General features: G+C 42.5%; 1 protein-coding gene across 18 annotated transcripts in view; it reads left to right on the top strand.

The window, feature by feature from the left end:
- Positions 1 to 14209, top strand: part of RABGAP1 (RAB GTPase activating protein 1) — a 190091-nt gene that overhangs the window by 49480 nt on the left and 126402 nt on the right. For all 18 annotated transcript variants that reach the window (XM_008273353.5, XM_089302284.1, XM_089302268.1 and 15 more), the window contains 4 exons: positions 3300 to 3534; positions 5210 to 5414; positions 8455 to 8629; positions 9434 to 9591. In XM_008273353.5, coding sequence (XP_008271575.1) covers positions 3300 to 3534; positions 5210 to 5414; positions 8455 to 8629; positions 9434 to 9591 — 773 coding nt within the window. The remainder of the gene's footprint in view (positions 1 to 3299; positions 3535 to 5209; positions 5415 to 8454; positions 8630 to 9433; positions 9592 to 14209) is intronic.

A 14209-nucleotide genomic window follows, 5' to 3' on the forward strand; every position in this document is an offset into this window, starting at 1 on the left:
AGAAGTAGACAATTCCGGAGCCGGCACCACAGCTCACTAGGCTAATCCTCCACCTTGCAGCGCCGGCACACCGGGTTCTAGTCCCGGTTGGGGTGCCGGATTCTGTCCCGGTTGCCCCTCTTCCAGGCCAGCTCTCTGCTGTGGCCCGGGAGTGCAGTGGAGGATGGCCCAAGTGCTTGGGCCCTGCACCCCATGGGAGACCAGAAGCACGTGGCTCCTGCCTTCGGATCAACATGGTGCGCCGGCCGTGGTGGCCATTGGAAGGTGAACCAATGGCAAAGGAAGACCTTTCTCTCTCTCCTCTCTCTGTCCACTCTGCCTGTTCAAAAAAAAAAAAAAAAAGTAGAAGACAATTCCGAGAGTTTGGCCCGAGCTTACTAGGTAATTGATAGTGTCATTTACTGAAATGGGAAAGAATAAAGGAATTGCAGGATTGGAATATACTAATACTTAAAAATTGAAAGGAGTAATTCAAAGAGGAGACTAAAATAAAATAGCTAGTTATATATAAGTAAAACTAGGAGAATAGAATGCTTTGGAAGACAAAATGAAAACTATTTCAATAGAATGGAAGTTATTAGATACATTTATTTCTGGTGAGGGTGATTAAATGGCAATTGAAAAACGAAAAGATATGACCTTGAAGAAGAGTTTATCTGTGGGTTTTTTTAATTATTATTATTGAGAAATGGGCTTAATATGACAAGATTATGCATACAAACATTTTTTTTTAATTTATTTATTTACTTGAAAGCCAGAGTTACACAGAGAGAGGAGAGGTAGAGGTAGAGGTAGAGGTAGAGGTAGAGGTAGAGAGAGAGAGAGAGAGAGAGAGGTCTTCCATCCCATTGTTCACTGCCCAGTTGGCCACAACGGCTGGAGCTGAGCCGATCCAAAGCTGGGAGCCAAGAGCTTCTTCCGGGTCTCCCACACAGGTGCAGGGTCCCAAGGATTTGGGCCATCCTCATCTGCTTTCCCAGGCCACAGCAGAGAGCTGGATGGGAAGTGGAGCAGCCAGGTCTCGAACCGATGCCCATATGGGATGCCAGCGCTTCAGGCCAGGGTGTTAACCTGTTGTGCCACAGTGCCGGCCCCACACACATTTCTTATAAGGACTTTTGCTATTTAATGAGGCTAGAAGAGTTGAGTGGTAGTTGAAAGCGGATTTGGGTTTCAGGATATATCAATATATCAATAGTAATTTATCAATTAAGGTACATTTTTAGTAGGGCAAAAACCAGAATCCTTGATTACGGAAAAGGGTTTTCATTTGTTCTTACTGAAGTGGAATAGTTAGTGGAGGAGCAGTGTTGGTAATAGAAAGATGACAATAACAATAGAAAGGAACTCATCTTTTCTCCTTTTGGATTTCTTCCAGTTGAAAATTTTCTTATAAAATCACTGGTTGACTTGTTACTTTCTCATTTCAAGAGCCATATATACTGCATAGGAGGGAACTTTAGGACTTCTCCATAGAACATCTTTTTGCTCTCTTACTTTTTTACTAGAAATAGATACTTCTGTGTTGTAGTCAAGGAAATGAAGGAATATGTTCTCCAAATTTAAAGCATTTGCTATATACGTTTCCATGTATTTTCAGAGTATCTTTATGTTATATGATGAAACTTCAGAAAGGGCACAGAAAATGAAATTAGAAGAAGAAAATATAGGGGTGGATGTCGAGACCCAGGAAGTTAAGTCTGCATCTCATATCAGTTCGCTGGTTCCATTTTCAGTTGCTCCACTTCTCATCCAGCTCCCTGCTAATGGGCCTGGGAAGGCAGCAGAACATGGCCCAAGTAATTGGGTCCCTGCTACCATGTGGGAGAACCTGATGGAGCTCCTGGTTTTGGGTTCGCCTACCTTTAGCCATTGTGGCCCATCTGAATCAGCAGGTGGATGATACCTATTTATCTGTCTTATCTGTCTCTGTAACTGCCTTTGAAATAAATCTTTAAGAAAAAGGTCTTGGACTTTGTCTTGAGAAATATTTTTAACCTACTTTGCCACAGATTTTTAAAAAATATTTTTTAAAAATTGCTTTCATCTACTTGAAAGTCAGACAGAGATCTTCCATTCTACCCAGGCCAAAGCCAGGATCCTAGGACTCCACCAAGGTCTCCCACATGGGTGGCAGGGGCCAAAGCACTTGAGTCATTATCTGTTGCCTCCTCGGAAACATTAGCAGGAAGCTGCATTGGAAGCAGAGGAGCTTGGACTGGAACCAGTACTCTGATAAGGGATGCTGGCATCCCAGGTGATGCCTTAATCTCTGTGCCACAGCACTCGCCTACAAGTCACTGCATCAGTGATGGTACCAGCCATTTCATCTATCCCTAAAGAACTGAGTGTCCTGGAAATTTAACCCTGTCAGTACAGTCTTTTTTTTTTTTTTTTTTTTACATTATTAACTGAAGAAAATAGATGTCTTTTGAAGATTTTTTAAGAGCAGGCATTTGGTGTAGCAGTTAAGGTGCTGCTCAGGCTGCCAGCATCCCATATCGGAGAGCCTGATTTGAGTCTTGCATTTATAAAATTTATAAATAAAGGAATAGAGACAAAATAAATATAAAGAAGTATAAAATGTTTTCTTTCAAGGTTGGGTATATTTCTGTGATAGGTGAATATATTACAATGTAGGTACTACATACAACAGAATTCTCAGGTTTACTTCATATACCAAAGAGCAAAACAGTACATTAACAGTATGTTTTTCTTTAATTTAGTTAGCCTTCCCAGTTGTTAATTACTAATTGCTTAATCATGGAGTCTAATGTATTTGTGATTCCATAAAAATGCTTGATGTTATTGACTGCAATGCTTTTATTCCTAACAACTATTTCAGTTAGTTATCTCTTCAGCTTATTCAAATGTCTCAGAACTAATTATATACCTAATAGGTGTGGTTCTATTGATAACTTTGAGAAAACAGGAAGAAAAGCCACTAATGATATTCCATTTAAAAGCATTATTTCTCACCAGACAGGTAGGATTTCAAATATTCAAGTTGTTGTTAATTTAGAACACTGTAGAAAACTTAAATAACCCTGAACAAATTTCATATTTATTTCTGGTTGTTTTGTTCAAATTCACTTTGTACTTTTCATGAAAAACTATATAGATTAAGAGAGCAGCTGCAGGCTGTAATTTGTTTCAAATCTTTATTCTATTTTCAGAAACATTGAGAATATAATATATCAAAAGAAATGCTGATGATTTTCTGTATAATGCAAACCTATTTTAATCAGTGCTGGCCTCTGTTTCTCACTTTACTGATTGCATATGTTTATGACCTTCAGATTATAGGCAATGGAAGTGAGCAGCAGCTGCAAAAAGAGCTAGCAGATGTGCTGATGGACCCTCCGGTGGATGACCAGCCAGGGGACAAGGAACTTGTGGAAAGGGCACAACTGGATGGCGAAGGAGATGGGCCTCTTTCCAGTCAGCTTTCAGCTTCATCCACCATTAACCCCGTGCCATTAGTAGGGCTCCAAAAACCAGAGATGAGCCTGCCAGTGAAACCTGGACAAGGAGGTTAGGATTGCTGCATTGCTTGTGTTACTTAAAGGTTATTGTTTTTAATATTTGAGTGTACATTCTATCCTAGGTTTGATTCAGAGTATGTAAAACACGTTATCTAGGATATCTAGGGTATCTAGGATCTCCAGATGCCACAGAAGAAAAAATAGTAGTTAATGACACTAACAATCTTTTTTCAAAATTCTTAAAGATTTGTCCAGAAAAGAAGGAATTTGAGTATAGTGATGGAGAAATAGATGGATAATGTTGCTGAAAAGATACTTGCTCCAGGACTTTTATGATTCTATGGGAGTAGTTCCAAGTAGAAAAAGGGGGACTTGAACGAGGGGCAGAAAGGCATAATAAGAAAGGAGGGAAATGGCAATCATAAGGCTCACCTGGAAAAGTGGGGTGTTAAATCTATTGATGGGTTTTGGGGAAAGAGAACGCAGAGAGGTTAAGAAAACATGATATTCCTAAATTTGTGTATATGAAATACATGAATTTTATATTCCTTAAATAACAATTTTTTAAGGGGCCGGTGCTGTGTTGCAGTGGGTTAAAGCCCTGGCCTGAAGTGCCGGCATCCCATATGGGTGCCAGTTCTAGTCCTCTACCTCTCTATAACTCTGTCTTTCAAATAAATGAAATAAATCTTTAAAAAATGTATTTTTAAATTTTTTCACTTAGTTATTTTTTTAAAGATTTTTTAATTTATTTGAATGTTAGAGTTACACAGAGAGAGGAAAAACACGGGGGAGAGGGGTGGGGAGGTCTTCCATCTGATGGTTCACTCCCTGATTGGTTGCAATGGCCGGAGCTGCACCTATCCGAAGCCAAGAACCAGGAGCTTCTTCCAGGTCTCCCACACGGGTGCAGGGACCCAAGGACATGGGCCATCTTCTACTGCTTTCCCAGCCCACAGCAGAGAGCTGGATTGGAAGTGGAGCAACCGGGCCTCGAACTAGCACCCATTTGGGATGCTGCCTCTTCAAGCCAGGGCATTAACCTGCTGTGCCACAGTGCTGGCCCCAATTTTCTCCTTTTTAAATTAAAAAAAAAAAGCTAGGAACCAGCGCTGTGGTGTAGTGGGTAAAGCCGCTACCTGCATTGCTGGCATCCCATATGGGCGCCGATTTGAGTCCCAGGTGCTCCACTTCCACTCCAGCTCTCTGTTGTGACCTGGAAAAGCAGTACAGGATGGCCCTAGTCCTTGGGCTCCTGCCCATGTGGGAGACCCTGAAGAAGGTCCTGGCTCCTGGCAAAAAAAAAAAAAAAAGAAAAGAAAAGAAAAAAAAAAAAGATTAACTGACCAAAATGATGAATAAAAAAATGATTACAACAGTGAAAGAAGATTTTTCAGAGTGGTTAAATGCTGTGTATTTGGCCTAAGTATAAGTTATAAAGTCAAAGCAAGTTAGAAGAGGCACAAAAGTAAATTGGATCTAAATCTCAGGTCACTCTGGGGATTTGGGATTGACTGTTGACAGAAGTTCCTAAAAATGAAGGTGTTAGTAACAGATATCTGGTATGATATTTCTGGCTTTCAAGGGCATTTATCTCTTTCTGGGTTATGATCTTCCTTAGTATATGATTTAAGAGAATGGGTGTTGCTTGTAGATTTTTACTTACTACTGGTATCAACAAAATATTAAGATGAAGATGATTATCTGCTTATTGTTTCTTTCAGATTCTGAAGTGTCAAGTCCTTTCACACCGGTGGCTGATGAGGACAGTGTGGTTTTCAGTAAACTAACTTATTTAGGCTGTGCTTCCGTAAATGCACCAAGGAGTGAGGTGGAAGCCTTAAGGATGATGTCCATCTTAAGAAGCCAGTGTCAGATTTCCCTGGATGTAACCCTCTCAGTGCCCAATGTTTCTGAAGGAACTGTGAGGTGAGCCCAGCTGCTTGAAATCTTTGGAACATTTCCATCAGCTTTTTAACCTCAGTAGTGAATACGATGCATTGTTGTTTATTCATGTAATGTTTAATTTGTCTAGCACTATGTTATCCTGTTTTCCAGGTATTGTGACTCTCATGAAAAATGGTCACTCATTTGTTACAATTTTTTTTAAAGATTTATTTATTTATTTGAAGGGCAGAGTTACAGAGAGACAGAGGCAAAGGCAGAGAGAAAGTCTTCCATCCACTGGTTCACTCCCCAAATGGCCACAATGGCCAGAGCTGCACCAATCCTAAGCCAGGAGCCAGGAGCTTCTTCCAGGCCTCCTAGGCAGGTGCAGAGGCCCAAGGATTTGGGCCATCTTCTACTGCTTTCCCAGGCCACAGCAGAGAGCTGGATGGGAAGTGGAGCAGCCAGGTCTTGAAGCAGCACCCACATGGGATGCTGGCACTGCAGACGACACTCTTACCCGCTACGCCACAGCACTGGCCCCTGTTACAATTTTTTGTACTCACCTCACCCCACTCATATGTAGTGCATAAGAAGTAAAAGTGTTTTGGGGATGATTGAAATGTATTGGCCTGAGAACGTGACTAATATTAATTTATATTTTCCATATTTCCCTGATAAAAATATCATTTTTGTTATGTTAACATCAAAATGAAGTTGCATGCTAAGTTTGAAAATTATAAAATCTGGGCAGTGCCGTGTCGCAGTAGGTTAATCCTCTGCCTGCAGCGCCTGCATCCCATATGAGTGCCAGTTCTATTCCCAGCTGCTCCTCTTCTGATCCCGCTCTCTGCTATGTCCTGGGATAGCAGTAGAAGATGACTCAAGTCCTTGGGCCCTGCACCCACATGGGAGACCAGGAAGAAGCACCTGGCTCCTGGCTTCGGATCAGTGCAGCTCCGGCCACTGCGGCCATTTGGGGAGTGCATGAACGGAAGGAAGGCCTTTCTCTCTGTCTCTCCCTCTCACTGTCTGTAACTGTACCTCTCAGATAAATAAGTAAAATCTTTAAAAAAATTAATTTCTATGAGATCAGCTTTTGCAGATTGCACATATGAATGAGATTGTTTGATTCTTGTCTTTCTGTACTTGGTTTATTTCGCTTAATATAATGACTTCCAGTTCCATCTGTGTTGTTTCAGACAATAACATTTTTTCCTTTTCATGGCCAAGTAATATTCCTTTGTGTATCTTCATCCATTCACCAGTTAATGAACACTTTGGTTGTTTCCATTTCTTTGCTGTTGTGAATAGTGCTACAGTAGCCTCTTAATTTTTTTAAAAAAGATTTATTTATTTATTTGAAAGTCAGAGATACAGAGAGGCAGAGGCAGAGACAGAGAGGTCTTCCATCTGCTGGTTCACTGCACAGCAGCTGGAGTTGGGCTGATCTGAAGCCAGAAGCCAGGAGTTTTCCTCCAGGTCCCCCACATGGGTGCAGAAGTCCAAGGACTTGAGCCATCTTCTGCCTTCCCAGGCCATAGCAGAGAGCTGAATTGGAAGTGGAACAGATGGGATTCGAACCATTTCCCATATGAGATGCCATCTCTGCAGTCGGTGGGTTTACCCGTTATGCCATAGCACCGGCCTCCCTCTTAATTTTTAAAATGAGGAAATTGAAGCTTAGGAAATGGCTTTCCTTTTTTTTTTTTTTAAGATTTATTTTATTTATTTGAAAGGTAGTTAGGATGAACGAAGGCAAGATAAAGAGATCTTCTATCTGCTGGTTCACTACTCAGATGGCTGCAGTGGCCAGGATCCAGGAGCTTCCTCTGGGTCTCCCACATTGGTGCGATATCCCAAGCACTTGGGCCATCCTCTGCTGCTTTCCCAGGTGCATTAGCTGATACATACATCTTATTGGTTACCTTTGTTATTTGTTCTAGCTAGTATAAAGAACAGTCATGGCGCCATTGTTATGGTATGAGTTAAGCCGCTACCTGCAACAACAGCACCCCGTATGGGACCCAGGTCGTGTCCCGGCTGCTCCACTTCCAATCCAGCTCCCTGCTAATGCAAGGAAGATCTTGTTCTGTCTCTCTCTTTCTGTTACTCTGCCTTCCAAATACGTAAAAGTAAATAAACTTTAAAAAATTGCATTGGTTTCTTACAAGCCTTTCATATCTGTGTCCTTAGTGGCCTGAGAAGAGTTTGGAATGTTGTAGGTGTCACATGAATATTTCTAGAATGAATAGCTCTTGAATTAATGATATCTTTTGATTTTCACTGAATGACATCTTTTTGATTCATGATCCTTTCTGGGTTTTTTTTGAGGGTTTGCATGTTGTATCATCTATCCCACATTATTCACCATGAATCATAAAAATGCTTCTTTCTGACAGAGTATATTGTTTTTTGTTTATTTTATTTTTTTTTTTAAGATTTATTTATTTATTTTGAAAGAGTTACAGAGAGGGAAAGACAGAGAAATCATCCATCTGCTGTTTCACTCCCCAGATGGCTGTAGCCATCAGCACTGGGCCAGGTAGAAGCCAGGGGCCAAAACCCTTGGACCATCTTCCACTGCTTTTACTAGGCCATTAGCAGGGAGCTGACTAGGAAGTGGAGCAGCCAGCACACAAAGTGGCACCGGTAAGTATGGGATGCCAGCATCTTCAGGCGATGACTTTACTCGCTCCACCACAGCATTGGCCCCTGTATTTTATTTTTTAAATCATAAAACAGAGTAGGCCATTCTCTCAGTAGATTGTCAGAAGCACAACTTTAGAGATCTAGTTGAGTAGTCCAATTGATCATTTCATTTTTTATGTGTACATTATATTAGATATATTTGCTTATTGATATTATTTGTACCCTTCTGCTTGCCTGCCTGGAACATGAGACTATACATTTTTCAATTTGTAATCAATAACTTCAGTAACCCACATATGACTTGATTATTAAAACTTAAGATTGATATGATTACCATACCAAAAGTGGCCAAAAACTCAAATCGTAATGTGAATGTATTATCAATTGTTTATAATTCCTATAATCTCTTTGTATTTTATTTTCTGGACAGGCTCTTAGATCCTCAGACAAACACTGAAATAGCAAACTACCCTATCTACAAGATCCTCTTCTGTGTCCGAGGGCACGACGGAACTCCTGAAAGTGATTGTTTTGCTTTTACTGAAAGTCACTACAATGCAGAGCTTTTCAGAATACATGTCTTCCGGTGTGAAATACAGGAAGCTGTAAGTCTTTGAGAGAAAACTAAGAGTGAATCTTCACCATGGCCCTCACAGTTGTTAAGCATGTCAGAGACCAGTTGGCTACATGTTGATTATTTAGGCATCTTGTGTCCCAACAGTGACAGATTTGCAAGCCATTTTTTTAGATCTAAACTTGTTAGGACTATTTTTATTTTATTTATTTTTTTTTTTTACAGGCAGAGTGGACAGTGAGAGAGAGAAACAGAGAGAAAGGTCTTCCTTTTGCCGTTGGTTCACCCTCCAATGGCCGCTGCGGCCTGCACGTTGCGGCCGGCGCACCACGCTGATCCGAAGGCAGGAGCCAGGTGCTTCTCCTGGTCTCCCATGGGGTGTAGGGCCCAAGCACTTGGGCCATCCTCCACTGCACTCCCGGGCCATAGCAGAGAGCTGGCCTGGAAGGGGGGCAACTGGGACAGAATCCGGCGCCCCGACCAGGACTAGAACCCGGTGTGCCAGTGCCGCTAGGTGGAGGATTAGCATATTGAGCCACGCCGCTGGCCAGGACTATTTTTATTATAATAAATATGTCCAGATAGTTCTAACCATTTTGGAAATGATTTCTCAGTTGGAGTTCCTATATATATAATCGTTTGTTTTTTAAAATCCACTCTCTGATTGTTTTTAGTGTTGTTTATGGTAAAGTCCAAAAAAGTTAGATAATTTACCCAAGGAAGTAAGAAAGGAAAAGCTGATTTTACCCAAAAAAGTAGATAACTTCCAGCCTTACTGGAAGTATTAGATATGCTAACAGTATTTGATATGGTTTCCTAACCTGTCTGTCTGCAGGTAAGCCGGATACTTTACAGTTTTGCTACTGCCTTCCGCCGTTCTGCCAAGCAGACCCCTCTTTCAACTGCCGCCGCACCACAGACTCCTGACAGTGATATCTTCACCTTCTCTGTGTCTTTAGAAATAAAAGAAGATGATGGTAAAGGTTATTTTAGGTATGGCGTCTTGTTTTACTCATTATCTTGAATTTATATTAACATGCTGTATTATCTGTGGTTCAGGAGAAATACTAGGTCAGATTATATAATTTGCAAATCATAAATTATTGTTTTATAAGAAGAGTATTTGAGAAAGAGAGAAAAAGGACAGAATCCCATGCATTTCTTCACTCCTTAACTGCCCACAACTGTTTGGTAGGGGTGAGGAGGGCGAGGCTGGGAGTTAGATCTCCCATGTAGGTGGCAGGATCCTAACTGCTGGAGTTAATCACTGCTTTCACCCAGGATCTTCATTAGTAGGAAGCTGGAGTCAAAACTTGGAAGTCAAACCCAGGCATTCCAATGTAGGATACAGGCATGGTAACCTGTGTTATCCTCCTCCATTCATTCGTTCAAAAGGCAGAGTGACAGAGAAAGAGACTTTCATCCCTTGTTTACTCACCAAATGACCAAATAAATGACCCCAATGATATGGGCTAGGCCAGCCCAAAGCAGAAGCCAGGAACTCCATCCTGGTCTCACATGGGTGGCTGAGGCCCGAGTGCTGGTTTCTCAGATGTATTAGCAGGGAGCTGGATCTGACGAAAAGGAAGCAGCCAACAACTGGGACTCCAGCTGGCACTCTAGTGTGTGATGCTGATGTTATACGCATTGATGGCTTAACCCTCTGTACCACAATGCTGGCCCCCATAGCCAGTATATTAATCACTAGGCCTAATGACAACCCCATGACTTTTTTTTTTTAAAGTAAGTGACAAAGGAAAAGAAATGAGTAAGTTTACAGAGGTAAGATTTGAAAGATTTTAAAAGGCATCAATAAAATTATGTGAGGAACATGTTTACCTTCTTCTAATCAAAGTATCTAGCTGAAAGTTAATTAAGAAGTATGGTCTGGAATATGCATTTAGCACAGAATCAATACACCATTTATGGGGTCAGTGCTGTGGCATAGTGGGTAAAACCGCCACCTGCAATACCAGTATCCCATATTGGTGCCAGCTCAAGACCTGCTGCTCCACTTTCAATCTAGCTCTCTGCTGGGCCTGGGAAAGCAGCAGGGATGGCCCAAGTCCTTGGGCCCCTGCATCCACTTGGGAGATCGGGAGGAAGCTCCTGCCTTCTGGCTTTGGATCGGCACATATCTGACTGTTGCAGCCATCTGGGGAGTGAACCTAGTGGATGCAAGACTTCTCTCTCTGCCTCTGCATCTGCCTTTCTGTTACTCTGCCTTTCAGATAAATAAATAAATCTTTTTTAAAAAAATTGTTTAAAACTTTAGCGTCCCATATTAAAGTGCCTGTATTCAAATTCCACTTGCACTTCTTTTTTTAAAAATGTATTTATTTATTTATTTTGAAATTCAGAGTTAGAGAGACAGGGAGAAACACAGAGGGTGAGATTTTCTTATCCACTGGTTCACTCTGCAGGTTTCTGCAGTGGCCAGCACTGGGCTAGACTTAAGCCAGTAGCTTCTTCCAGGTCTCCCACATGGATGACAGGGGCCCAGACACTTGGGCCATCCTCCACACTTTCCTTAGGCCGTTAGCGGGGAGATGGGTTGGAAGTGGAGCAATTGGAACATGAACTAGGGCCCAGGTGGAAAGCTAGCATCACAGGCTGTGGTGTTAACCGCTACACTGCAACACCGGCCCCCTGCCTCTGTTTCTTGCTACAGCTTTCTCCCATGGTTACCCTGGGAGGCTACAGCAGACTGCAGAAGTCCTGGCACCCAATTGAGTGGATTGAGTTCCTGGCCCTTCAATTTGGCCTCATCTAGCCCAGCTGTTTGTGGTATTTGGGGAGTAAGCTAGCAGATGGAAGATCTTTCTATGTGTCTTTGTCTCTTTACCTTTCAAATAAAATGAAAAGAACAAAAAAAAAATTTTTAATAAATATGTAGGCTAGAATAGGTGGCATCCCATGTGGGTGCTGATTCAAGTCCTGGCTGCTCCAATCTGATGCAGCTTCCTGTTGGTATGCCTGGGAAGGCTGCAGAAGATGGCACATCCACTTTGGAGACCCAGAGGAAGCTCCTGACTCCTGCCTTGGTCCTGGCCCAGCCCTGGCTGTTGCGGTCATTTGGGGAGTGAACAGAAGATGGATGATATCTCTCTGTCAGTCTCTGCCTCCACTACTACTTCTCTGTAGTTCTGACTTTCAAATGAATGAGTGGGGGTCGGCGCTGTGGCATTATCAGGTGGAGTTTGGCCAGCAGTGCTGGCATCCATGTGTGTACCAGTTTGAGGGCCAGCGCTGCTCCACCAGTGCTTAACCAGCGCTCAGATGGGATGCCAGGCACTGTAGGTGGTGGCGTTACCCACTGTGCCAGTCCCTGCCCCACTTCCAGTTCAACTCTCTGCTGGGGCCTGGGAAGACAGTGGAGGATGATCTGAGCCTTCATGGGAGACCCCAAGGAAGCTACCAGCTCCTGGCTTCGGATCAGCCCAGCCCCAGCCTTTGAGGCCATTTGGGGAGTGGGCCAGCAGATGGAGGATATCTCTTTCTCTCTGCCTCTTTACCTCTGCCTCTCTGACTCTGCATTTCAAAATAAATAAATAAATCTTAAAAAAAATACAAATACCTCAAATACCTTAAAAAACAATCTTAAAGAAAAAATGAATGAGGGATGAGGTGCTGTGGCATAGCAGGTAAAGCTGCTGCCTTCAGTGCTGGCATCCCATATGGGCACCGGTTCAAGACCCGGTTGCTCCACTTCTGATCCAGCCCTCTGCTATGGTCTGGGAAAGCAGCAGCAGATGGCCCAAGTCCTTGGGCCCCTGCACCCACATGGGAGACCTAGAAGAAACTCCTGGCTCCTGCCTTCAGCCTGGACCAGCCCCAGCTGTTGCAGCATCTGGGTAGTGAACCAGCAGATGGAAGATTCTCTGTCTCTCTCTCTCTGTGTCTCTGTCACTCTGCCTTTAAAATAAATAAAAAACATCTTATTAAGGCTGGCGCCGCGGCTCACTAGGCTAATCTTCCACCTGCGGCGCCGGCACACCGGATTCTACTCCGGGTTGGAGCACCGGATTCTGTCCCGGTTGCCCCTCTTCCAGGCCAGCTCTCTGCTGTGGCCCGGGAGTGCAGTGGAGGATGGCCCAAGTGCTTGGGTCCTACACCCGCATGGGAGACCAGGATAAGTACCTGGCTCCTGGCTTCGAATCAGCACTGGTGCGCCAGCCGCAGCACGCCGGCCGTAGAGGCCATTGGAGGGTGAACCAACGGAAAAGGAAGACCTTTCTCTCTGTCTCTCACTGTCCACTCTGCCTGTCAAAAACAAAAAAAAAAATAAAAAATAAAATAAAAATAAATAAATAAACTTCTTATTAAAAAAAGAAAAATGAATGAGTAGATATTTAAAAAAATGAAGAAGAAAGAAATATGGCTGAAGCTAAGGGGACTAGATTTGTAACTTGTTTTGCTCTTTTGTTTGTTTTGGTTGGTTGGTTTACTTGTTTTAATCTATATTAAGGCTTTTGAAATAATGTTTTACTATTGCAGCTAATCTGAACACATTGGAAGGGAAGAAATGAGGTTTGTGTCTGCAGTGTAGCTTTCTGTATCTAGGGCTAGAAATAACTTTTGTTTTTAAGAAAAATGATAATTTTTTGAGTAGCGGAAAGAACCCTGTGATAGAAATCAAAACTTAGGTAGGTTTGATTATTGTTAGTATTAACAGTTTGACTTTTTCCAAGTTCCTTTAATTTCCTGGTAGAAATTTCCTCATTATTAAATGAAGTGACTCAAATCTTTTTTTCCTTTGAAATTTTATGGTTGCAGGATGTCTAATTATTTGGTCTTTGTGCAACCACTAAGACAAAATGAGTGTTTCTTGGGGGTCGTAATCATTAGTTATGTGCAGAAATCTTTGCTCCATGACTTCCACATATAATGAGTAAAATGAAATTATGTAAAAATGCAAATGATGCCTAATTTTGTCTTAAAAAGTAGAATAACTGGTTCATTGTTTGGAAGGCTGGTGTTTGCTCTCTCTAGACTTTGGAGTTGTCCTGCCATCTGGTGGCCAGTTTAGTACACAATGCAGCCTCAGCTTTGATGTGAGATCTCTGAAGCATGAGGCAATGCTGTAAGCCTTCTTCTGTTAGATCTTTTCATTCTATGTTTTTAAAATATTTATTTATTTGAAAGAGTCATATAGAGAAACAGAGGCAGAGAGAGAGAGAGGTTTTTCATCCACTGGTTCACTCCTGAATTGGCCATAACAGCCAGAGCTGTGCAGATCAGGAGCCAAGAGCTTCCTCCAGGTCTCCTACGTGGATGCTGGGGCCTGAATACTTGGGCCATCCTCTACTGCTTTCCCAGGCCATAGCAGAGAGCTGGATCGAAAGTGGAACAGCCAGGACACGAACTGGTGCTCATATGGGATGCTGGCACTGTAGGTGGTGGGCGGCTTTATCTGCCGCGCCACAGCACCGTCCCCTGATCTTTTCATTCTCAAAGCAACACTGTGAGGTCAGTTTTTCCTATGGCGTGCTTTCCTTCTGTATAAAGTAGAAACTGTTTAACCTGAACACTTTGTTATTTTTTTTTCTTTTTTAAGAAACACGATTGTCAGCCAGCCCCGCGGCTCAATAAGCTAATCCTCCGCCTGCGG

Source organism: Oryctolagus cuniculus, chromosome 1 (assembly GCF_051225735.1).
Source record: "Oryctolagus cuniculus isolate XC-2025 breed Fujian yellow rabbit chromosome 1, ASM5122573v1, whole genome shotgun sequence".
Lineage (NCBI taxonomy): Eukaryota > Metazoa > Chordata > Mammalia > Lagomorpha > Leporidae > Oryctolagus > Oryctolagus cuniculus.